We start from the raw sequence: 26,848 nt of genomic DNA, 5'->3' as shown, positions 1-26,848 counted from the left end.
AGAGATAGAAGCTTGATAATGGCTTGCTCTCAGGCTCTGCAACCAAAAAACCACCCCATCACCCTCAAGATACTGCCCAGTTGTAGACTCAGGATAAGAATGGGTCATTTTCTAACACTAAGGAAATGGCTCCACACACTGCTAGAAAATCATGCAGTGGAATTCCACTTTAGCAAACTTTCATTTTGAAGCCACATTAAAATGTATCTATAAAATGAAGAATGTTTATAATGTATTATTTGAGGAAATGGCTGATGAACAGGAGAGATCATGGGGATTCCTGCCTTCCTGTGTGTTATTACCAAACCACCTGGGACCTTAGTTTTTTATTTAATTGAAAAACCAGTGATGCCTCACATTTAATTTTAAGTCATCCACTCTGGAAAGCCCCAGTTTTCTCCATTATCCCAAACCTCCAGTGAAACCCTACGATGGGCAGCCTTCAGGAGATAGCACACTACTTAGTGTGCACTCATAACAGGAGACAGAGAAAAACAAAACCTCAGCCAAGATGGATGATGTGTTGTTTCTAGGATGCTCTGCAATAAATAACTACAAGCTGTAGCTATTCATTGTCTTGTCTCTGGAACTAGAAGACCCAAAACAAAACCATCAGCAAGACCAATCCCCCAAGCACTCCCTGTGGGCTAAAGGGGTGAGGGAGTCCTTTTTTGCCTCATCTCAGCTGAGAGTGTGTGCTGATGAGTTCAATGCAACAGAGAGCAGAAACAAAGCTTGTGTTCAATTTTGTTCTCTTCTGTGTTAAGATCCAAGTTGCCTTCCCCCTTCAACTGCAGTTTGGAGAACAGGGCAGGAATGAGGTAGCATCAGAAAGCCCTCAAGGGAGTATGATGTAATCTCCCTTTAATCTAATGAAGTCCCAGGATTCATGGAAAGGGTCCAAACACACATTATCCAGTGGTATTTATCCTGGAGGCCCTACATCAACAGATTGCCAGCTACCAGGTGTCAAGGGAAACCCAAGTTTTATTCTTGCCCTGGGCCCCATAATTTGTAACTCCAGTGCTGACATTTCAGTAAAAACATCCAGAAGGAGTTCATGGTGGCACTAGATTCAACACAATAAGGCATATTAAAGGTATTACCCACCAAAATGATGACATTTTTTCAAACGGTTTTTAATGCCAAACATATGTATTAGTCACGGAAATCCAAGTGTTTACCAGATCTTGAGATTTCAATTCAGCTAACCCAGCTGGTGTCTGACACATTCTGAAATTTTTATTCTACTTGATACATCTATTTTTAATCCCTCTGGATGCCTTTTGGCAAAGGGGGAGGAGAAAATGTCCACCACTCCATGCCCTTCAGTTCATATTTTGCATAAAGCAGGAAGGAATTAATTGTTAAACTATCACTTTGTATCACAGGTGTCAAATACTTCACTGTTAGGGAAATGTGCTCACATATCTGGAAACGTGTTGGTCTCTCAGTGTATGTATGTATGGAGAACATCTGTTTCCTTCAAGTATCAATGAGACCATGAACCAAAGGGGATTAAGATGACAGCTGATCAAGATGGTATGAATCTCATGTAATGAGATGAGTGAGATGAGGCATGTCAGATGCCTAGACTATGAGCTGTGGTTTGATGTTGGGGCTTCACTCACTTCTGGCCTCCATGATGGAACCATTAACACTGACCCAGTCTGGGTTCCTCAGAACCTGAGAGAGGAATTTGGAAATGTCTGGTTTATCTGAGAGGTCATCCAGGAAGTACCAGCAGGGGAGAAGAGAGTGGAAAAGTTCACAAGCCAGTCTGGGGGTGCCTACACTAACGAACAGGGGCTACAATAACTGAGGGAAGAGATGGTGGGCCATCACCCACTAGCTCCCTTTGGTCATTGTCTTGAAGCTATTCTTAATGGTGCTCAATTCTTGCACCCAAGAGTTTGCTCAGCATCAAGGCGGAATATGTTCCCACAGCCCAGTTCCCAGAGTATAGAACAAGGTGCCTCAGGGACCACCACAAATGCACAGAACAATGGGGGGGCTATCTTTAATATGATAGGAAAACATCTGTCAAACTGGTGGGGATTATGAGTTCAGCATTAAACCTTGTCACAGGTTGACATTTGAATTTCAACCTTTGTCCTCAAAGACTTATATGGAAGTCCTAACTCTGTGTGTTAGTTTGAAATTTTGAATTTAGTTAGCTGAAAATGTGAATGTCAATCCCTGTCCTCAAAGATTTACATGGAAGTCCTAACTCTATGTGTCTCAGAATGTGACCCTCTTTGAAAACAGCGTCTTTGTAGAGATGGTTAAATAGAGGTACACATTAATATGTTATAACCAGTGTCATAAGAAATCTGGACACAGATACTCAAGGGAAGTCCATGTGGAGACACACAGAAAAGGCAGCCATATGCAACTAAAGAAAGAGAGTCCTAAGAAGGACCAGAATCTCTGTACACCTTGACCTCTGACTTCCGTGACTTCAGATGACAAGAAAATTAGTCTCTGACACTTAGTCACCCGGTATGCAGTACCTTGTTGTGGTGTCCCTGGCTGATTGACACACACAGTTTCAACAGGAGATCACATTTTACTCATGTCTTCAAATGGTTCCATGACTGTGAGGAAAAGCAAGAGCACAGAAATCAGTGTGACACAAAGTGAAATTGATGGTGTCTAGTCTAACATCAGGGTTTGAAAAACTGGGCGGGCAGTGAACACTATATACATGTGTGCCCTTGAGGGGGACCATAGCTATTTAAGAATTAAATACAAACATTATTTTAAAAGTAATTTTATGCACTTTTTGGGTTTTTTAATGTGCTTTTTCCCCCAAATGGCTACCATATTAAAAAACACAAATACTAATTTGTGTGGACCTACTTCTTTAATAAATGGGACTCTCAAGATACTACTTTTGGCTTAGAGGTAATAAAATAAACAAAAGAAATTAAAGTAGCAAAGAGGAATTACTAGGAAGCAAAGGGCGCCATTTCCCAAGGAAGTGTGGGTTTTAGGCAAACGGTGGCAAAGAGCTCTGCTTGGGAATTAGAAGTGTGCGAAGACTGAGTACCAATCATGTTGACTACCAATGTCACTTTCTACTGCCACAGGAACTCTGAGCACGTAGAAGCATTCTTTCCAGTGGCCACAGGATCTGGTCATGAGCAACCATCACACACGCCAAAAGCAGCTGGCTCCATAGAGATTAGGAATCATCTTTTAAAGCCATCAATAAACTACAAGCTGTGAAGTATTGAGTTGGGTTGGCCTGGCCAAGACTTTCTCAGAACCGTGTCTCAGTATGTGGTTCCTCCTATCTTATCTTTCCTTCCACCTTCAATGTGTTGTCACTCCCACTTTTGTTTCTTCATCCACAACCATCTCCTCTAGTTTGTATTAGTTTGCCTCCATTTACATAACAGGATGCCTGAGACTATGTATCTTATGAAGGAAAGAGGATTCCTTGGCTCACAGTTTGGAGGACTGGAAGCCCAAACAGCATGGTGTTGGCTTTAGTGAGGGCCCATTAGCTGCATTACATCATGGCAGATGACATCACTGTGGGAGAGTGCCAGAGAAGATCACAAACTGAGGCAGGAAATTGGGGAAATGGAGAGAGGCCAGGCTTGTTATTTTGTATTAACCCCATCATAGAACCAACCAGAGTCGGGGAGAACTGCATTAAATCCTTCCCAGGGAAACACTCTCAACCACCCAATAACTACCCCAGAGACCCCGCCTCTTGAAGTCTCACCTCCTCTACATCACCACAATGGTGGTCAAGCTTCCCAAACATGAAATGTTGGGAGACACACTCAAATCATACCAAGACAATAACACACAATGGTCTCCTGAAAGAAAGATCGAAATTGAAATGAACTTTTGTATTCTCTCTCTCTCTTTCACTCTCTCTCTCTCTCTCTCTCTCTCTCTCTCTGTGTGTGTGTGTGTGTGTATGTGTGTGTGCATGCATGTGTGTGAGTATGTGTGCACATATATGTGTGTGTGTGTGTGTGTGTTCCCCAACTAAATAGATTCAGAGGTACTCTAAGATCAGGGAGCTTTGATCCCTCAAGTAGTTGATCCCCGAATTATCAAATTGATCTCAGAAGTGCTTTGGTTCATATGGCTATAAAATAAAATAGCTAACAGTTGCCACGTGTTTATTACATGCCAGCCAGTGGACTAGATGTTTTCTGGACATTATATCATTTTCATGGGTGTACAATTTCCACCACTCTATAAGGAGAAAATTAAGGCTCTAGGAGAAATGATTTGGGTAGTGTTGTTGCACAGCTGGTAATTGTGGGTTGGGATTTAAACACTGGTTTAATTCATGAACCACAAGCCTGTGAAGAAGCCAAATAGCATTCGCTTGAATGCCTCAAGCACTGGGGAGTCCACCCATTGCTTTAAGCTGTATAACCCTTGACCAGAGAAGGGAGATGACACCAACCATCTGGAACCAGAGCTCTGTGCACTTGTCCCTTAGTTCCCAGTGAAAGGCATAAAATGGATGAACTGTCGGTGCATGTGACTTTCACACGAAATGAAAAACTAAAGCTGAAGAAATGGGAAGAACTTCCTATCAACAGCATTTGACAAAGAAATGAGTACTGACCTCATTAAGCACTTTCATGTCATGGGGACTGACCCCGTTGGTTTCAGCCTACTCCAACCAGATTGCTATCACTGAGGCTGTTTGGTGACCAAGTTGAAGGCAGAGCCCTAGTTATTTTCCCATCACTATCCACAGTACCCAGGTCTCAGAATCACCCAAGGGCCCCTCAGCAAATGAATGAACAAAGAAAACATGATCTCAAGGCTAGAGAGATGGCTCCATGGTTAAGGGTGCCTGCTGGTTTGGTTCCCAAGATCCACATGGGACAGCTCAGAACTTCATGGAACGCCAGCTCCAGGGAAACTGAACACCCTCTCTGGCTTCCATGAATACTGCACTTAAGTATTCATGGAATACACACACACACACACACACACACACACACACACACACACAGAGGAGTGCGCAAATAAACACACATGCACAAACACACATGGAATCTTCAAAGAAAACATTGTCTGCATTCACAATAGAGGTTTTCTTCCACCATGAAGAATGAAGTTACATAGTTTCAAGGAAATGGTTAGAAATGGAAATCGTAGTGTTAGGTGAAATAAGGCAGACTCAAAAAGACAAGAATTGTATGTTTTCTTGTTTTCTCTTACATGTTAGAATCAAGGGGAAGAGTGTGGAAGGGGAGAAGTGGGGAGGGAAGGGAGGCACAAGAGGAAGTGAATTGATTGAATTACATTATACACACATGTGGAAACACCCTAATGGAGCCAGTACACCACACAATCAACACTAGCAAACAGATGTAGAGTTCCTCAAGCGGATTTCAAACCCTTCTCCTCTGGTTCCTCCAGACCATGCAGGACTGGTTGACTCCACCTCACCACCCCACCCACATTGCCCTGTAAGCCACCCCTCCCCTGCTCCTCACTTTCTCATGCCTGGCCCTGTCCTCTAAACATAACTTTGTTTATCTTCAGCCTTCAGAAAACACTCCATGGCTGCTGAATGCTACCCACAGAGGAAGCAGGCAGAGCCAGGCTTCCTGTGGAGAGGAAGGTCAGATTCAGTCTTGGGACAGACGATGGAGAGAAAATAGCATTCTCAGAGGGAGGTGGTTTGCATTCTGTAGAGAGCTTTTCAGCAGGGGGAGGGGGTCAAAGGAAGATGGAGCCACGGTGAGATCGGTGAGATCGGAACCCTCACAGCTCAAGGTTTAGGAATAAAACTCCAAAGGGATTGAGGCAGAATAAAATACAGCCAAGGAGAAGGCATGAGAATCAAAATATATGGGGTAAATTGCTGCAGGGTGGCACAGAGCAGGTGATCAATAAATATCAGACTGCATTAACATCTGCTCGGCTGTGAGCCCAGAACAGCGAAAATGTTGACACTTCCCAGAGTCATTAACAGCATCCCTCCACGCGGGCTACTCACATGTGTTATTTCATTAATCCTTCCCCTTCAATAATCCTGAAGCCCCCAATATTAAAGATCTGAAAACCCAAAACTTACAAAGTTAGGTTTCTTACCTCAGTGAGTAAAACCTTGGGATTTAGAATCAAACGGTTCTGGGCTGGGGATAACAGTCAGTTCAGGAATATTGTTTTGTGAAACACACAAACAGTGCATTGTATATTGTTGGCTTCCAATAAATGGCATGTACTCATACACACACACACACACACACACGTATACATCTATATCTGTACATGGTTTTAATGGTCATGTAGGAGTTTTCAGGTGGGAAGGGCAATAGGCACCTGCAGTGGACAACTGCACACATTTGAGCGTTTAATACAAAGCCCGAGAAAGCACTCTTAGATGAACAACAGGAAGAAACCGACTTTGAAAGGAAGAAATCTTGGCGATAAGTAGAGAAAAAGCTAAGTTCTCCAGCCTGAGCAAAAAAAAAAAAAAAAAAAAAGAAAAATGTAAAACACCCTCCACCTCCTCCTCCACCACCACCACCACCCCAAAAGAGGTTTAGACGATGTGGCTCCCTGGCCGGCCACCAGCTCAGAGCAACCAGGAAGAGTCCCTGTCCTCACCTCCACCAATCCCAGCCAAGGAGGAAGCTCTTGGTCGTCCCGGTTGCCAGGTAACCGAGTGAGACCTACCTGGCAGTTAGGCCCCAAGGCTGAGCCCCATAGTGGGGCCTGCCTTGCTCTCTCATCTTGCTGGCTAGGCGAGGGTGGGGCTTATATCTGTAGAGTTTTATATTTTTCGGCTCACATTTTATTTTGCTTATAGGAGAAAGATATCCCCTCCTTAAAAAGAAGGAACACTTATAAAGTGACTTTGTGCAAGTTGAACAGTCCAGGCTTGCCTGTGGGACCTTACCAGACTTCCCTACTCAGGACACCAGATGCTCAGCCTTCCAACTAGTCCTAGGATAGACCTCCTTGGGGTCCCTGGACTTGGGACTTGTGGGTTTGGAGAATCTTGTGGACCTTTTCACACTAGTGAATGCTGAAGTCGAAGATTCTGGATAAGGCAACAAAAAAACCTTCTCTTGAAGGCGTGGGCTAAAGCCTGAGGTATTTTCAAGATGACCAAAGTGCCGGCCAACAAAAAGTTGCAGAATGTCCCCAGCAAGAAGGCCCTTTGGCCCTCTTTTGAATCAGATCAACAGCCCCAGGTGAGTCACTTCTCTCTGCTGAACCAGAGAAATGGGTCAGGTTCGGCCGCCTGGGAGAGGGGAAGGGATGAGGGCCTAGGTATAATTGTCCAGACATCCCTGTTGCTCTGGATGGTTGATTTCTCACAGAGAATGAAAACACGAATCAGAACTGCAAGCTGGGCCCATCCCATTAGCCAGTAATTCCAAAATGATGGGCTAAATCGACAGAGACACTGTAGAGCGTCAGAGGGAAATGAAGATGAATTGTAGGCTGGGATCACAGAACTTAGCTCCCAAGATCCATTGGGCAAGAGAGACAGGCCCTCCCCCTCACTTTGTGGATGGAGGGACTAGATGTTGGGTGTCACTCTTGAGGTTAAAGGTTGGCCTGACTGTGGTACCTGCTGTGCATCATCAGGCAAGTCTCTCAGCATCTCTGAGCTTTCTTGTCCTCCTTCCTACTGAGAATGGGAATGTCAGCTAGGCCTAAACAAGGACAAAGAGAAGTCAAATGCCATAACTGGTCTATCTACATGCATGTAAGGTGGGTCTGGGGCATGCTGCTGTGTCATTGGTCCAGATGCAAATGTCATATATTTAAATGTCATATGTTTAACTTTAAGATGTCTTAGAAGTCTTACTCCACCATGGATAGGCAAGGGAGGGAGGTGAAAATGCCCACTCTAGTCCACCCACAGGGATTCAGGAGGACTCAGAGTCATGCCCCCAGGAACGATGGCCTGTGGTGGTGAAGTCTTAAACTCTCTGGTACCTTACACATGGTCCAGAAAAGCAGCCTCTTTTGTTTTTTATAATTTTGTTATTTTTATGTTAAGTGTACGAGTGCTTTTCCACTGTATGCCTGATACCTGTGAAAGGCACTGGGTCCCCAGGAACTGGAGCTAAGGAGGACTGTGAGCTGCCATGTATGTACAGGGAATCAAAACCTGATCCCCTGCTAGTGAGCCGCCATGTATGTACAGGGAATGGAACCCTTGTTCCTGCAAGAATAGTGAGTGCTCTTAACCTCTGAGCCATCTCTCCAGCCCCAAGGCTGCTACTCTTGAAACAGTAATGCATCTTCACTCACCGCCCTTTGCTCTGCCCACTGGGGCTGATACACAGCTGTGTGTCTCTCCTGTCATCTCTAAGTGCTTTGCTGAGTGTGTCTGACCCAGAGCATCCCCCTCTGGACCCATACTTCCAGGCAGAGCAGGAAGGGAAGGAGAATGGTGTATGAGGTGATGTCACAGGAGGGGTTCAAAGGACACACACAGCTGGCCAACCCCCACAAGTTGTTCTCTGACATAGGAAATGGGTCCTAAGAAAATGACCGCACAGTCCAAAGAATTTTGGAAAGGTAAATAGCCTTACTTTTTCCAAAAGGTGCCTAGCATGCAAACAAGCAAACATTCCCAGGGGAGGTCCCTTTGAGGTTTTTGTTTGTTTGTTCTGTTTTGTTTTTTGTTTGTTTTTGTTTTGTTTTTCTCCTAATGCAGAGAGGTCCTGTGTCTCACTCTTTATTTATGTGCATTGGTGTGAGGGTGTCAGATCCCCTGGAACTAGAGCTACAGACAGGTGTGATAGCCCTCTGGAAGAGCACCCAGTGCTCTTAACCGATGAACCAGCTCTCCAGCTCCCTATGTCTCACTATTGAGTGATGTGAGTTCAGCATCACATTCTCATGCCATTGGCTAATACAGAGCATCAGTTTCTAGGAAGAAAGGAAAGCTGAGCACATATTTTGATTTCAACAAGTGATGACCCTGGAGGAATTTGAGTTTCTGATAAGTGGATGCTTCACAATTTTTTATGGTTGTTTGTCTTATTTAAGTTGCATAGAAAAGACAGTACATTTTGTTTGCATCTCCCATTATGACCTCCTCATGCACACCGTGGTGCGTGCACACACACACACACACACACACACACACACACACACACACACACACACAAAAATAAAATTTATTGTATTTTTTAAAAAGATATCCTTTCACTGCTGTTCCTCTTTCTAAGACATACAATGACCTCAGGGTCTCTCTCGCCATCATTCAGAGGATGACACCTTTCTGAACTTCAACATTTGAGATCCACAGGAACGCAATGATTAACCCCACCTAGGTTATAACAAACTACAAGGAAATATGTGGCTATAAAGACAGATCTTGGGGGCAATAAAACTAACAATAATTTCAGTTGCCACCACGGTGGTGATGACGAACTAAGGACCAAGGCTCAGAGAGGAAAGGACTCAGGCAAGGGGGCAGAACTGGGATTTGAACTGGAACCTTGCTCATTCCAAAATTCGGTCCTTCTCTGCGTCCCCTTGCTAACCCAGAGGTTGTCCTGTTCAGTGCCCAGCATGTAAGCGGAAGGAAAACAGTCATGTGGGAATTCATTCTGCCGACAGGACTTGGTGTACTGGTCTTAGGGTTGAGCTTCTTGTCTGCAAAAATGACCCCTTTAAAGGAAAGAGGGGGCAATAACACTCTCAAGTGGTAGTTGGAGGTCGGACTGCTGGCTCTATTCATCCCCCAGGCAGAACGGGAAAACCACTGCATTGTTTATTTGTGAGTATATTCTAATAAACCCTAAACACCCCCCTGAAACAAACTCTTGTGGATTTGCCTATATTTGCCTACAAAGTTAGATGGTTTCCAGGCCTGTTTTGGAGAGGGAAGGGAAAGATACATAAAGAAGAATAACAAAATGCCAGGCCGGAGGAAGAGTGCAGGGGAGATAACTCCCATGAGTGATTGTGCATCCCCCGGAGGAAGGCGGGGCCATACTGCATCCATCACATGGTCTTAGTAAGTGTGGACTACCGGCACTGCCACAGATGACTCCAAAGCCTCCAAGGCTAGTCATTTCTCCTTCTCACAGAGATAAAGGTTGTGAGATCAGAATTAATGTTGCATTGATTGCTTTCCTGTACAGCCTCTTCATGCGGCTCTGCTTTGCTGGAGTTATTGTAGGGTTCTGTGCGTGTGTGCCTGCGTGTGTGTGTGTGTGTGTGTGTGTGTGTGTGTGTGTGTGTGTGTGTGTGTGTGTTGTTGTTGTTGTTGTTGTTGTTGTTTCTCCCAACAGAAGTGATCTAAGCATGCAAATCCCCTGGCTGAAATCTTTTGTTGAAGAAACCTTCAGGCTCCCAGATGTTTAGGGGTTCTGTGAAGCCGGGGAGGGTCTAACAGAGGAACCACAGTAGAGGGATGGTTCACGTGGGAGATTGCAGGGAACCGAGTTTCTGACTTGGAAAAGGCTAGGGACCTTATAAACATTCCAGAAGAATGGTGACAATGGCTCTCCAGACCTAGAGTTCCTAACTTGTCATCATTAAACCCTAAGATAGAAAAGAATGGTCTGAACTTGGCCAGATCCTAAAAGTTCCCGAAAAACATTCCAGGGGAGTCCCCTCCTGACTCAACAGTGGCACAAATAATGAGAAGGTTCTCCAATAAGCCATGTGGGTTTCTGCCATAGCTCTGCCTCTAGGTCGGTGACCTTAGACAAATGACTTCCTCTCCAAGCCCTGCTATGCAATTTAGTGAAACACATGTGCCACTTTTAAATTTGTACTGCGGGCATGGCCTGGGGGGTGGGGAGGAGCGCAGCACGTGTCCCACGGTACCCACAGTGAGGTCTGAGTAAATTCTCTCCTTTTACCTTAACATGGGTTCTGGGAGCAGGGCTCAGGTCACCAGTGTTAGGAATAAAGCACATGGGGGACCTTGGCGGATTCCATGACAGGCAAGGAACCAACATGCCAGGCAGAGAGAGCTTAAGTGAAGAACATCGAGGAAAAAGAGCGGAAGCGGGTGGAGTTTTTCTTTTAAAGGGTCCTTTGCATCTACGTGCAGACTACGTAGTGATGTGGCAGCCATAGGACCCTGACCTGTCCAGGAGCCTGCCTGAGTGCATTCTGCCTGGTACCTAGGGGCAGGCCAGCATAATGCCTGAATCCTTACAACCAGGCCTTCACAGCCAGCCTCTTTCCCTGATGACCCGCCTCGCCTATTCCCATTTCTTTGGAAAAATAGGACACTTCTCTTTTATGATGCAGCTTCTATTTTATGATGTGTTTTGATTTAAAAGCAAGCTGCACCAGTTAACGAGAGGAGATGTTAAAATGTGGAGCAGAATGTGCCTCTTACTGCAATGTTTAGCTAAAAGGCTCCACCCTGGTAACACTGCTCTTAGAAACAGATGGGTTTTTGCGGGTAAAATTCAAACGGAACCTGTCGCAGTCCGCGCCACTGAATACCAGCTGCCATGGTAGTGGTGTTTAATCTCTTTAATGACTAGAGGGTTGGGGTCCCATCCCTGGGTACACTAGGGCCCGCAGAGCTCCAAGGTCCCAGTTCCCTGCTGAGAACCCAGCAGGCAGGTGCAGAGAGAAGGGGATGAGGAGCCAGGCAGGACCCTCATACTGAACATACCTGAGCCTGAACATTCACAATGAGGACTCTTCCCAGAGCCCCAGCTCACCCTGCACTCAGAGTTCCTGGAGTCCAAGACAGAGAAATCCAAGAAGTTTTAGAAAGATTCGTTCCTGCCACAGGAAGCCCCGCTAGGAGGACAGCGGACCTCACTGCGGTTCTCCTCTCAGCAGACTTGGAACTGTGGCCAGGAGAGGTAATGGCCAGATCAGTCACTGCAGCTTTGTTGGGAGCCAGCCTGGAGCCAGGTGATCTCCTGACCTCTAATCAAGGACGCCACACCCCCACACTGGATCACTGATTACCCAGAAAAAGTAGTAAATTATCTAATGACTGCTTGTGGTTTAATGCTGGGGAAAAGGTAGGTGGCCAGACCCCTGTGTGCCAGGCAAGATTTGGGTCAGGAAAATAGCAGGGAGCCATTCCTGTCTCCAAGGGGACCTATGGTGACTGCACAAGACAATTGCACTTCACAATCGTGTGTGTGTGTGTGTGTGTGTGTGTATGTGTTTTAATGTTCATACTCCTTCCTTCCTTCCTTCCTTCCTTCCTTCCTTCCTTCTTTGCCTAATGCTCCGAGCTGGTACTACTCACCATAGTGGACCTTCACTGTGTCTAATTGCAGACCTGATGACAGCAGTTCCTCTCTATGATCAGTCAGGAGGCAGGAAGGAGCTGGTCCATTACCTCCTGATATAGGAAGAATGATAGGCAGGCTCTGCACTGGACAGAATGAGGCATCTCTTTGTCCCTCTCCAAGGAAGCAGCTGTGCATCCCGAGGAGGGGACAGTGGGAGGACGGGAGAGGCAAAGCACAGTCTTCTCCTGTGACATAAGCAACAGAGACCCCCCAAGGAGACCCAGCTTTGAAGCCGGGCAAATCAGTTTCCCCCTTTGGACCTGTCTAGGGTGAGATCTGTGAACTAACTGAATTGAATGGCATTAGGTCCCTGAGTTGGTGTTTTAATGGGTTAAATAAAGTGATGTGGTGGGGGCGCTGATAGACAATCCAGGGTCTATTAGCTCCTGTTCTCTCTCTTCTCCACCTGACCGTGAATGCCACTACCAGTCTGAAGCTACTACACACATCAGTGCAAAGTTTAGAAGAGCTGACGGAAGGCTGGGGCCCCATCATTAGCAAGGCCAGATCCCAGCTCAAGGAGAGGCACAGAAAGCATGTCTGGGCCCGTTTTAGATTTGCATGGAAGCTAAAACACCTCCCAAGAGTTCACCCTGGTGGCAGAAATTCCTGACCCAGTTTGAACCCCTAGGTTGCTGAGAAGGAAGCAGCCATGGTGGGTGACTCAGGCCCGTATTTCCAGATTCTTGGAAAGCTGTGACTGGACAGGTCGTGAATTTGAGACCAGCCTGGGCTATATAACCAGACTCTGTCTCAAAATAATTATTTCTAATTAACTAGTTAATTAGAAAGAGCGTGCCCACGAGTGTAGTTCAGATCCCTTGAATTTAACCCTCAGCCTGGTCCCATAACTCACACTGAAATCCCATAGAGAGCCAGAAGTTACAGAGAAAAATCAAAGGAAAACACCGGGTATTGACTAGGACCATTGCAGGCTGCAAACACACACACACACACACACACACACACACACACACACACAGAGAGAGAGAGAGAGAGAGAGAGAGAGAGAGAGAGAGAGAGAGAGAGACCAACAGTCAAGTGAATTTGCTTCTCTCATGAGAAGAAGTCTGGAGGCAGGCAGCTTCTGTATTGATTCAATCACTCTGGGATGCCACAGCTGCTTCTCATGATCACACAATGGCTGCCCCCAACTCCAGGTCTCACAGCCAAGATCCCTAATTGCTCCTCTAATGAAACAAGTCCAAGAACCCTCCCCGCTAATGTTCACCAGTGTCTCACTTGCCTGAGTGGCGTTGCCATTCTTTCCTCAGTGTAAGAGCTACTGGGAAGGCTTCTGTAACACTGACACAGAAAGCAGGGCAAGAGGCAGATGGGTGTGTTGGAGATGGCAATGGTGTTAGGTTGACAGATCAGTAGTGACTGATACAAATGAGCTCAGACAACCTCCAGCACTGGGAGTCCTGAGCCACACCCCCACAGGTAGATCTTCAAAAGACAGGCATTCTTGTCTCAGCCCAGTGGTTTCTCAACCTTCCTAATGCGGTGACCCTTTAACACAGTTCTTCATGTGGTGGTGACCACCCCAACCATGAAATTATGGTTGTTGCTACTTCATAACTGTAATTTTTCCACTGTCCTAAATAAATTGTAAATAGTTTTGGAGCTAGAGGTTTGTCAAGGGGGTGACGACCCACAGGTTGAGAGCCTGACCTAGCCCCATTCAACAACTGTATTCGCCCACATGGGTATCTTATGGAACCCATCAGAGAGCCCAGGGTGGCTGTCCATCTCTGTTATCAACTAGCCTGGGTTTAGAATCACCCAGGAGGCCAAGGCACAGCACTGCAGGTGTGAGTGCATTTCCAGGGGATGAACTGATTGGGGAAGGCCTACTCTGAATGTGATTTGCACTATCCAATGGGCCGGGGGCCTAGACAGTACACACAGAGAAAGGGAAAAAGCCACCCAAGTCTGAAATTCTGCTTCTCTTGTCTTCCTGGCCACCACGTTGGGGTCTGCAGACACACCCTCGATAGCATGCCCAGTCAAGCCCTTGGAAACTGTGGGCCACAGTAAAGCTGTCCTTCCCTAGTCATCTCCATCAGACACTGTAGGCACAGTGACAGAAAAATAAGCTAGTACACAGGAGAAGAACAGTCACCCTGTTGGAGCAACCATCCACTCAGCTAATACAGAACGCCAAGAGTGTAGCAAACTCCGTGGATGCCGGGTGTCACCAGGGACTTCATTCTGGGAGATTAGGAGTACACTCACAGCATAAGGGGAGATCCAGAGATATGAGAAGTTCAGGAACGGCTTAGCCAGGCCACCACATGGCTGTAAGACACTCAGTCTTGTTCCCCCTCCCTATATCTGCACATTCTCCAAACCTCAGCCATCGCTGCTGAATCCAAATGTTGCATGAATCCGTATGGGCTTCGGTAGCAAGAGTCACTTACATCAAAATCAGAAAGAAGCCAATTCAACATTTCTCAGGCTGAACAAACCATCATTTCCCCTCCTCAGAGATCTTTTTGACAGCCAAATTCAAAATCTAAGAAGCTAAAATCGCCAGTAATGGGGCATCGTCTATTATGAGACAGTGGCATTTTCCCCATTCTGAATTCCTGTTTTCAAACTCCACTGAGGACACCTTTTGGGGCTCGATTCAGATCTCAAAGATTTCGGCCCAAACTGGAATGTATGCAGTTGGCAGCTTATGTAAAAACTTGAAAGTCAGCTGTGTGTGGTGATTCGCATTGCCAGGCTAGAGGTGGCCTGAGATTTCTCAGAAGCCTGTGGAGCTGGGATGCTTTGTGGGATGAGTTGTCAAGGGTTTTGTATTCTGTAGATCAGAGGCAGGAAGGACAGGCATCCTGCCACCCAGCCTTAGGCTAGGACACTGTCAGGATCATCTTCTAAGGTTACACTGGACACCTACCTACCTACCTACCCTGTGACAGATGTTTGAAGGACACTAAAATGAGCCAAACCCAGGGTCTTCTCCCAAAGAGCCTACAGTTCTGTCGGCAAAGATACTCACAAGTGATTATTAATCAAAGGGACTAATAACAAATAGCCGATAAAGCATTTGCTGTGCAAGCATGAAGACCAGAGTTCCCATCCCCAGGATGCACATGAAGCTGGGGATGTAGTGAACATCTGTAACCTGAGTGATCTGCAGCAAGATGGGAGGCAGAGGAGGGGGAAATCCCTGGAAGCTCACAGGCCAGATGGCCTGGAAAACACGGGGATGAACAGCAAAGAGACTCTGCACACACAAAATGAAAGGCAAGGACCAGTTGTCTTCTGACCTCCACAAGTGCACACCCACATCCACAAATACAAATGTGCATACATACAGAGAGGCACCCATATCTCTCTCTCCCTCCCTCTCTCCCTCCCTCCCTCTCTCTCCCTCCTCTCTCTCCTCTCTCCCCCCCTCCCTCTCTCCCTCCCTCTCTCTCTCTCTCACACACACACTCCAGGATGAGAACTTACATCTTTAATGGGGTTTAGAAGTTACTATAGGAGCCCACCAAGTTTACCTCATCCGTGGTTTTGGAATATGCCATGCCCTCCATCTTCCTCCTCCTCCCAGAGTATGTTTCAGTATTAGCTTGATGGGCACCTTTTAGACAAGACAAGCCTTCCCAGAGCATCCCTTCCCAAACTAGGTCTCAGGCTCCTGTTTATCAGCTTTTCTGACTTAACACCCTCTCCCTTGTCAAACTCACAGCTTCTCAAAGGCAAGAAGCAGGTTAGCTTTGTCTGTCATTGTAACTCTAGCATCCAGAAGGACCTGCCACATGCTAGACATTCGGTTAAGCTTTGGTTGAAACAGATCAACCTGTCCAGGACCTGCTTGGTTCACAGTCAGCCACTCATTGGTGTTAAAGCCAAATCAACTCCACTTGGTATAGAAAGAGGAGCCAGAGGGCCAGGTGGAGCACAGTTCAGGGCTACCTCTCAACGCAGTTCCCAAAGACAGCCAAGCCCACCATGGTTGTCCACGACAGGGTGTTCCCAGGGATCCAAATGGTGTCAGGACAGCCACAGCCCTTTGCCTGGAATTGGGAGCCCTCCCTCCCAGCTCTCTTGCTGCCCATCTGGATGACTCTGGAGGAAGCATGTGACCTCCCCAGTTCCTTCATCTTCACCTGAGCAGAGAATCTAACCTAGAATTTTCTGGCCTCTGTTGTTGTAACATGACTAGAGAGGGAAAAATAACGACCTTCTGTTTATCCATCAAACAACAGGTGGTCTTTGTGTGTGATTGACACAAATGTCTCAGTCCTGTGGAACAGATGAGATCATAAGCTACTATATGCAGAGACATATAGTAGAACCTTAGAGAGAGAGAGGGTTCCTGCTCAGGTAGACCAGATGTACTGGCTACTTTTCCTGTTGCCTTGATATAAATATCCAGAAAGAAGTAACTCAAGAAAGGAAGACTTTATTTCCATTCACAGTTACAGGGTGTGGAGAAGTTATAGTGACTAGAGCTTGAGGAGTCTGGTCTCATTGGATTCCCCAACCAGGAAGCAGAGAGTGATACATTCTGGGGTTCACTTACACTTTCTCCTTTCGGGTCAGTCCAGGACCCCAGGCCAGGGAATGGTGCCACTCACATTCATAGTGTCTTCCCACCTCCATCAACCCACTCTAGATAATCCTTCACAGATGTGCCCAGAGGTTTGCCTCCCAGGTGATCCTCCATCCTATCACATTGACCTATTCCTCATCACCCAGATAAGTGGAAGTTTTAATCCCTGACCAAATAATTTCAGAGAGCCTGTGTTGCTAAGAGGAGCCCACAGGCTGTGGTGGGACACCGAACAGGAGGTAAGCAACTCTCTCATTGGAGAGGCATCTGTTGGAGCAAGTTTTTAAGGGGTATATTCAAAAAGTCTCTGACAAAAAAAAAGGAGAATGCCAATTTTAGCTCTAGGCAACACGCATGCGAATCTGACTGTGTCCGTGACCACGGGCAAAGACATTTGCATTTTCTTGAGATCTTGCTAAAATATGCTGTCGGGCTCCTGGCACAGAGCAGACCTAAAGAAGGGGGAGGAAGCAAGGGAAGAAGCGGTGAGCATGGCTTAGACACAGCTTCCCAAGCAGAACCCTTTTGATGCAAGTGTAGACGCCGTTTCTAGTTATAGCCACGTTTCTAAGAAAGGCATGTTTTGATCCCAGGTCAATACACTGCCAAAGAAGGCCTGCCAGCTAAAGGAAAGGGGACAATAGGCCCAGATAATGAGGCCTGGGGATGGGGAGAAATGCTGATCATTTAAATAGCTTAATTGGGTTGGATAATTTAGGTATACCAAGGTAAATGACTTCCCTCTGAATCTAAGCTCTGACCCATAGGATTTTTTGTTGGTTTGTTTTCTTAAAAAAACACAAAAAGGACTCTTCATGGTAAATTTTCTCATTTTCCTGATATCTGAGCACTCGGCTCAGAGAACAGAATGTTCAGAAAGTGCCTGTGCATGGGGTGGGACCCCGTGAGAGTCCATCTGGGGGAACCAAGGACAGTTCTACATCTGCACACCCATCCTCAGGCAGCTGTCTGTCCCACAGTATCAGGGACCCACCGTGTTCCATCCACCTGTACCCTTACCTATGCTGGGTGCCCCACAGAGGGATACCCAGTGTATTGGCAGGATTCTCTAGAGAAGCAGAAGCAGTAGGATGGGTGTATACCCTAAGACTGATTGCTTATTTTATTTATGTGTGCGTGTGTCTGTGTGTATTTATGTGCACCATGTGTATGCAGGAGCCTTTAGGGACCAGAAGAGGGCATCAAATCCCCTGGAAGCTGGAGTTACAGGCAGCTGTAGGTACCAGGAACTGAACCCAGGTCCATTACAAGAGCAGTAAGCGCTCTTAACAGCTGAGCCATCTCTTGGGGCCCAGGATAATAACTACAAAAGGGATTTATTCAAGTAGCATTTACCAAACAAGGTCTGGAGAGCCCAGAATGGCTATCTGCACCCTGGAGAAGCAAATGCCCAGTTTAGTTCTGTCCACAATACTTCAACAGTCCCAGTCGGTCTGGGAAGGTTGAGCAGCTCCTTGGGGGGAGTGTGTGGGGGTGCTGCAGTTATTCCTTCCAGGTTAAAGGCCAAAGAAACTGAAGTGTAGTGTAGCCAAGGAAATAAAGGCCCTCTTTCTGTAAGAAGTGAAGGCAGGCAGGGGACACTGCTTTTTCCTTGGACCTCCTTTTCTTGGAGGGGGAGGGAGTTGATACTGGAGATGAAACCCAGGGCTTCATTCATGTGATGCAAACACCACCCTGTTTGTAACCCTGCTTGGACCTTCATTGTAGCTCAGACCACTAAAAGTAGCACCCCTGTGAAGACAGGCCTTCCTTCCCCTGTCTCTCCCCTCTAGAAACACTCTCACAGAACACCCCAGGGGTGTGTCTCCCAGGTGATCCAGTCAAGATTAGCTGTTACCATCCTAAGCATACCAGACCACAGGCAAGTTACTCTCCATGCCTCAGTTTCCTTCTCTCTACCGTGTAAATAATAACAGTTGCTACTTGATTGGGTTGTTGGAAGGACTGGTGACAAAATGCCCAGAAGTGTCCCCGATGTGTAGGAAGTACTCACTGAGGATACTCATATAACTATTGCCACGTAGGGATCAAAGCCAGTGGCCCCAACCATCAAGAATTAAAACGTTTAAATGCTGACATTTCCAGAAATGACGGCTTCCCGGCTGATTATTCTTTATGTATTCAGGAGAAGGCACCAAAAGGGTAATGCAGCCGCAATGTTTCCTTCCCAAGAGCCCTTGAAGCAAATGCCCAAAAGGCAATTAGCACACGATTGTCACCTATGTTCCCTTGCTTATTAGCGGATCTTGTCGTCTGCTAATCAAGCCTCTGTCTGCTATTTTTAGACCTTTTAAAGGAGGCACCAAGGAATTTGAGGGAATATCAACCCAGCTTCCTCGTGGGGAGATGGAAGGATGGTGAGAGTTGGGGGATAGTCCAAAGGGTTTGTGGGAGCAGAAGCAGAAAGCCTCGATTTTTCCTATGTTTAGTGGTTTATCCGCATCCACTAAGTATACGTAATGATTGGCTTCATCATGATATAGTCATGTATTTCATTCATGTTCATCCATGTTACCCTCTCTTGTTGAATCCCCTTCTTCTTGCCAAACTGTGTCCCTTCAATCCCCACTTCTACTTTCATGTAGTGGCGTGTGTGTGTGTGTGTGTGTGTGTGTGTGTGTGTGTGTGTGTGTCCCAGGGAACTGTGCATGATTGCCACAGGACTGAGCCTATCAACACCCTAGGAAGGGAAATTGGCAATGAGGTCCCACCCTCCTTGGAGGATTTATGGAGTTAATTGTTGTGGGTGGCAGGGACATTTTCTTCAGTATCGCAGCCTTCAGTAAGATGCTCATCCCTATGGCGACGCTCTGAGCCATGAGGAAGCATGTCGGCACACGCTCACTGATACACCACTGAAGACAAGTGCCGCTCCTTGACCCAACAGCCTCTACTCTTCATTCCCCCACCCTACCCCAGAAACTCCCTAGCCTGTCCCTGTCCTCTAGGCTTTCCAGGGAGGTGTTGGGAGACCCCATTAGACCCCCCAGTTGCCATGTTCCCTCCGTATGTAGGGTCCCTGCCTCCTTCCCTGTGTGGTCACAGCTCCACATCACAGAAGCCAGTGTGGAGGCAATCAACCCACACATCCCTCCCTTCATCCCTCGCTTCTTCCTCCCTCCCCACTCTGTTTGTCTTCTCGCCGTAGCCAAGGTTCATGGGTCCATTCTTCCCCATCGACCTTGGAGATGCTGGTGAAGCGGGTGTGTCTCACTTGTGTTTGAGTTTGCTGCCTGCGCATCTGACACCCAAGTCTGCACCAGAGCCTGTCCCTTGTCTTCCTGTGTACTAAGGCATTGCCGCGCACCCGGAGATTAACAGACATTACCTCCAGGCCTCAGGACAACACTATGAGGGAACAGGTAGTGTCACTTCCATTTCGTACACAGGAAAACTGTCCCAGAGGGGAAACAAAAGGGACTTAAATGGAGGCATTGGTGGTTTGAATAAGAAAGGGCCCCACGGGCTCATATATTTGAATCCTTAGTCATCAGTGTGTGGCACTACTTGAGAAGGATTAGGTGGTGTGGCCTCGGAGGAAGTGTGTCACTAGGGATGGGCTTTGGGGTTTCAAATGCTCAAGTCAGGCCCAGTCCTATCTCTTCCTGTTGCCTATGGATCCAAATGTAGAACTTGCAGCTGTTTCTCCAGCACTGTGTCTGCTTGCAGGCTGCCATGCTCCCCACCATGATGACAATGGACTAAGTCTCTGAAACTGTAAGCCAGCCCCTGTTAAATGCTTTCTTGTAAAAGCATTGCCATGGCCATGCTGTCTCTTCACAGCAGTAGAACACTGACCACTTACTACTACACTACTCAGGGAGAAATCAACCCTCAAAACCAAGCCTTTCTGCCCCAAAAGGTCCACCCGACCACCCCCATCCCCAGTGGATGCCCATGGCACTGGTCCTTCTTGGGGTGTAGGCTTGGCTTCATTTTGTCAGTTTTCTCCAAATTCATTTTCTGACTTTGCTCACACAGCCTGTGTATTCCTCCTGAGAAGTGACAGGGGTGTGTAAAGAGAAACCACCCTGTCCACAGAACTGGCACCACAGGTGGCCAGGCTGTGGCCACTCACAGATTAACCTTTTCCTCCCCTTCTGGATCTGCATCCAGCCTTTGTCCACTGGTGAAGAATAACAGCCTCTTCTAGGGCTTAAAGGATCTAAGTTTAATACACAGTAGGGGTCTGGACTGGAGAGTGGGGATGCTGGGCCGAGGTCAAGTGCCACCTAAGCAGCCAGCCCTGAGACAGAGGAAAAGAAAAAGCTACTTCTCAGAGAGCAAAAAGCAGGGTTTATTTCCCGAGAGTGTGAGAACTGTGCCTTCAATCAATCTTAAGTAAATCTCTCTCTCTCTCTCTCTCTCTCTCTCTCTCTCTCTCTCTCTCTCTCTCTCTCTCTCCTTCCCTTCCTCCCACCTTCTCCCTCCTTCCCCCTCCTCCTTTCTCTCCAGTGTCATTGTAACAGTGAAGAACAATATGTTAATTATCCCTTTCCTACTTTTAGCTTAATTAGCTTAATTAATGACTCTAATAATTTCATATGCTTAAAAAGAGGGAAGACAAAAGCCATGCTGGCCCCTTGGACAAAGGAAACAACGGCTTTCAGACGGTTTAGCAGCCATGCTAAGCAATACCGCCCTATCTCTCAGATACATGAATCTTGTATGCCCGGGGTTGTGGTGGGTTGTGGTGGGTTGTGGTGGGTTGTGGTGGGTTGTGGTGGGCATCTGTCTGTAGCCGTGAACCTCAGGTAAACAGATCATTAGGCAAGATTGATAACAGTGGCCCCGATGATGTTTTAAACCAAATGCAGAAGATCACCAGGGCGGGCGTCGTCTCGGTTGTGAACAACAGGACCAAAAGTGCAGCATCAGTGGCCCATTGCTGAAGGTTTGCCTTTCCGCTTTTACAAAAGACAAAAGGGAAGATTTCCTCTGAGCTCCACAGGGGGCACAGGACTTCCCAAGGTGCTGCCTCCCTGCAAAGGGATGGGCATTTTTTTTAAAATAAAGAACTTGGTATTGAGTTACAAGGCATTAAAGGAGCCCAGGCAATGTTATTATATATAATTTCTTCTTTTTCTATGGCCTGGTTCCCAGCAAAGCATATTCCTGACTTTGGGGGTGGAAGAGTAGGTGCCACAGGCCCAGTGGGTTCAAGGCAAAAGATACATTCTTGGGTGGGGTAGGAGCTCACCCAGGAGCCTCTGTGCTTCTCCTCAAGGTCAGGAAGTTTATAGGCACTGGCTCTGTGCTCAAGAGGACACTTGAGGTTCAGACAATAACTTGGGCGCCCAGTGCTGTGTTGAAAAGCTTCACAGAAGAGACAGAGTTGTTATGGGATTTCCCACCCAGTTCCACAACCACCTTGCCCCAAATGAACACACAGATGCTATATTTATTATGAAACTGTTGGCCAGTGGATTGGGCTTCTTACTGGCTAGTTCTGTCTTAATTATTGACCCATAACTACTAATCTATGTATTTCTTCATGGTCTATGTTACCAGAGAATTCCTGCTTCGAATCCTCTCCTTCCCCGCTCACATAATGACTCCTCTCTACCTACACTTCCCAGAATTCTCCTCCCCTGATAGCCCTGCCCATCCTTCCTTCCTGGCCACTAGCCACACAATGTTTTATTCATCAGCCAATAAGAGAAACATACACAGAATAACATCTCCCATCACAGGGTCAATAAACCCTTCATCTTCCTCAACTAGCAGGCCTATGACCTCCCTGTCAAATTGTACAAATCCTTTTGGGGATGAATTTTTTTTAATGTTCTCATTTATTCTTACCTTCTATGCAACCTGGATCATTCTAAAATATTGTAGAGATCCAATCCCTCTGGCCATGCTCTCCCAGTCATAGTAGGTGAAACTACTTTGAACACACGAGCCCAACAGACTTCTGTAGGAGCCAAGGTTTCCTGTGTCTCTTTTCTTTGTTATTCAAGCCCTGCGGAGATATTTGCTTCTTTTGTTCTGTTTTCTTTCAGATTAGAGTCTGCACACAGATGCATTCCATTCAGAATTCCATGTCTAGTGTCTCTAATGCTAGATTTCACTTTTGAGACTTGGGCTGTGAACTCCTGTCACACAAACTCTCTCCAGTTTTTAAACAGTTTCCCTCACAGATCTAGGACAGGATGTTCCCAGAATGCCAGGTGCAAATTCCAGCGTCAGCATTGTGATCTCTTTCCAGCAACCTGCCCTCCAGACTCATCCCTGGTCCATCTGTTACCCATTTGCCTATGTCTATCCAAATACCAAATTTCTCTAGAAATGCAAACAAAAGATGTCTTATACTCTTCATCAGGTTCACAGCAAAGGCCAAAGAGCCAGCATTTCTTCATGGCAGTGTTTCAGGTCAGAAACAATTCTGCAATGTCTTATACTTGCCTATGTGTCCTGAAATCTTCTCCCTTGTAGATTTTCCCTAAATTACCTTATTATCCTCTAAATTTTTTTATAAATTAAGTAAATAGCACATAAGTAGAAAAATGGACACAGAGCAATGTACAACTTCTAGAAAGGTTTTTTACAGTGAACATACAAAACCAAGATTCAGAGGATCACCAGAGAGCCCCCCAGAACTCTCAAACTTCCTGGGACCCCCTAACACCCTTCTCCTCAGTCACTGTCCCCATCCCTTTTGCCTGACTGCGAACTTTGTCTACCAGAGCTAAGCTGAATGTATTTATTTGTGTGTGAGGCTCACTGGGGCAATTCAGGCTGTCATGATTCTCGTTTCTTGTTGTGGTTGTTTGGTTTTGGACTACAAGAATGTGCCTGTGTGTGCTCATTTTCCTGTTAAAGAATGTTGGGGCCTGTGGTTTTTGCATAGAAGACGAAGGATGGCAAAGCAATCACACACACAAAAAAAAGTGCTAAGGATGGTTTTGTCATTTGGTTATGTCTGCCTCTAGTAGGTGTTTCTGGTCATCCACAGATTACCTTATTCTCCTCCAAATCATCTGGCCGTATCATGGATGCTGACCACTAGCTGTGTCAGCGGTTGGGACAAAATACCCACAGAGCAGCTTGGTGGGGAAGGACCTCTCTTACCTCACAGCTCCAGAGCATGGAGGAACTGGAATGTCCACAGAGGCAGGAACAGTTCTGTGACAGCAGGAGTGGGAGGTGCTTGTTCACATTTGGCAGCCAACATGAAGCAGAGAGGTCAGCCAGAACCCTGTCAGGCTGGAATCCACCAGCCCTGGCCGCTCTGATAACCAGGTCCCGTCCCATAAGTAAAGTATTGAGAACCCATTAGTACAGCATTGAGAAAGTCCCTTTTCTCTTTTTTCTTTCTTTCTTTCTTTTTTTTTTTTTTTTTTTTTTTTTTTTTTTTTTTTTTTTTTTTGGCCTGTCTGAAAATGCTATTCCTTTGCTGACAGCTGTGAGGGCTGACAGCTGTGAGGGGCATTTTCACTGGTTACTGGACTATAGGGGGAAGGCCTTGATTGCTTCTTCAAAGGCATCATTCTGTTGTTCTGTGCATTTTGTAGCTCCTAAAAACTCTTTATTCTGGAATATTCTCTCCTTTGGTCTTTTGGCTCCATGGCTCTCCAGCAACTTTGAGATTATAATCTTTGCTGTTAATCTTATTTTCCTGTCTTAGAAGGAAAACAAGCTCCAACACACGCACCCAAACACCCCTCTTCCTTAGAAATTGTCAGTGCTTAACTGCCAGGGATTTCACATGGGTTCAGCCCCCTCTCTCCCTGCTCCTCCAATAGTTCCTTACCTGAGTCTGTTTTATCAAGGGGAGGGGGGTTACACATTTATGTGTGTATGCTTAGGTGCACACGCACGTGTGTTATGTGTGTGTCCATGTGTGTATGCTTGTGTGCATACAGGTGTACATGGATCTGAGCCAGAAGTCAGCATCAGGAGTCTTTATCATTTCTCACCTTTTTAAATTTGGGGAGTGGGAACCGGGTCTGTCACTTAACTCTAAACTCCTCAGTTTGTCAAGACAATGGACTGACAAGCAAATCCCAGGGATCGTCCCACCTCTGCCCCATCACTGAGGTTACAGGCATGTGCTGCCATGCCCAGCTCTTACCTGGGTTCTGGGGACCTGAACCTGGTCTTCACACCTGTGCAGCAGGCTCTGTACCCACTGGGCCATCTCCCCAGCCCTGATCCAATCATTTAAAACCATCCTTTTGAACTCTTAACTTGCATTCAACACATATATACACAATACAACACACCCACCTCACTTCTGCAGCTTAATATGGTATGGGAAGCCCATGTTGCCATGCCGTGCCATGTAACTGCTGGTAAACTCAACACAGAGCACCGGTAAACGCCCCCACACCAGTTCCTCCCCCGACCCCCAGCCAGACACCATCCATGCTGTGTGGTTGTTTGCTGGTTACTCTCGGTGGCGAGATTGTTACGGTCCATGCATTTCTGTGGCTGCCTCTCTCATCCCACAAGCCTTTGGACCTCATCCACAAGACCAAGCATGTCAGAACATGTTCACTTCTATTTCTGAGTCATCATACTCAATGTCATGAGTGCACCACACTTCCTCCATTTGCCCGCTGCTGGTGCTCTTGTACGGGACACTCTACTTGTGAGCAGAGCTCTGTTTCAGCCCTGATGTAAGCCAGAAGCCCGGACAGGGAGACTCCTGTCCAATAAGCCATTTCAAGCCGGATGAACATGGCAGAAAGAGCAGGCACAGGCTACCACGGGAGCGAAACATCTGGGAAGAGTGACTCCAGCCAGTGACTCGGTGAGGGCCCTAGAAGAAGCCCGGAGATGAGAATCAAGGATGACTTGGGAGAATGAGGTGAAGATTAAGGCAGGCCCTAGGGTGTGCAGAAAGCTCCACAGCCATGGAAAACAGATGGAAGCTGACACTTCACTGAGTGTCCACACGGGAGGCAGGCATGGTGATGGACAGATCTTAAGCATATTATTTCATTTAATCCTCAGAACAACTGTGAGAACTATATTAAGCTTCATTTGATAATCGAGGAGTCAGACTCGGGGAGATGAGGTGACACTTCCCAGGTGATGCCACAGGTAGTAATTAGCAGGATTCAGACTTTCTGTGTCTGGTGTTCAAGCTTTCTCTCCGACCGGGGGCCAATCCCGAACAGGCTGATTGTGGCTGGGGTGGGGCAGTGGCACAGATGTGGTAGTGTAGAGGCCGAGTAACAGGTCCTGGTCTGTGATTTAACCCACTGAATATATACAGACAGCATTTGCTGGATTAACCAGTGACAGCCAAGAGAACTCCCCAGCAGAATGTCTGTCTGTCTGTCCTCACTTGTAGTTAAGTCATTGGAAGTAGAACTAAAGAGACTCAACACTGCCCAGCATTGCAGTCTTCAGTCTACACATGTTTTGTTTGTTTTGCTTCTTTCATGGTCAAAGGCAGGGGTTAAAAGGAAGTGGAATCAGAGGATCAGGGAAGCGGCTCAGCCAGCAACAAGCCTTGAGTTCGGGTCCCCACACAGGTTCAGAATCATCCCAGTGCTGGGGAGGCAGAGATGGGAAGATCCCTGGGGCTGGCTGGTTGGCCAACTTAGCAGAGTCCCAGTGAGAGACCCTGGCTAAAAACAAGGTGGATGGCTCCTGAGGAGTGGCACCAGAGGTTTTGTTTATGGCCAGCACACACACACACACACACACACACACACACACACACACAAGCATGCATGTATTTGGCTCCATGGCTGCTGCAATGTGCAGCTGGGACTCTATCCCCTCCTGTTCCAGGAACTGGAAGCTGCGATGTGGCAGGAAGTGAGTCCAACTTAAGAGGCTCAAGGCCCACTCCCAGTGAGCCTCTTGCTCCAGTGAGGTTCCACATACTGAAGGTTCCAAAGCCTTCAGAAGCCTCCCCATCTCCACCATTGTCCCCGCCCCCACCAGTGTCCAATGTGCTTTCTGCTGCTGTGATGAACACTAACCAGAAATCACCCGGGGAGGAATGGCTTACTCATCCCCATCACTGAGGGAGGTCACAGCAGGA

At 46.8% G+C, this 26,848-nt stretch overlaps 1 protein-coding gene across 1 annotated transcript in view; it reads left to right on the top strand.

Moving 5' to 3' along the window:
• The first annotated feature begins 6,548 nt into the window (after positions 1-6,548).
• The window catches only part of Ccdc60 (coiled-coil domain containing 60), a 145,247-nt gene continuing 124,947 nt past the window's right edge, over positions 6,549-26,848 (top strand). Inside the window, exon 1 of the mRNA XM_035444174.1 lies at positions 6,549-6,656. Coding sequence (XP_035300065.1) covers positions 6,549-6,656 — 108 coding nt within the window. The remainder of the gene's footprint in view (positions 6,657-26,848) is intronic.

Source organism: Cricetulus griseus, chromosome 4, assembly GCF_003668045.3.
Source record: "Cricetulus griseus strain 17A/GY chromosome 4, alternate assembly CriGri-PICRH-1.0, whole genome shotgun sequence".
In the NCBI taxonomy this organism is placed as follows: domain Eukaryota; kingdom Metazoa; phylum Chordata; class Mammalia; order Rodentia; family Cricetidae; genus Cricetulus; species Cricetulus griseus.
The sequence above is the reverse complement of the archived record's forward strand: the minus strand, read 5'-3'. Positions and strand labels throughout refer to the sequence as shown.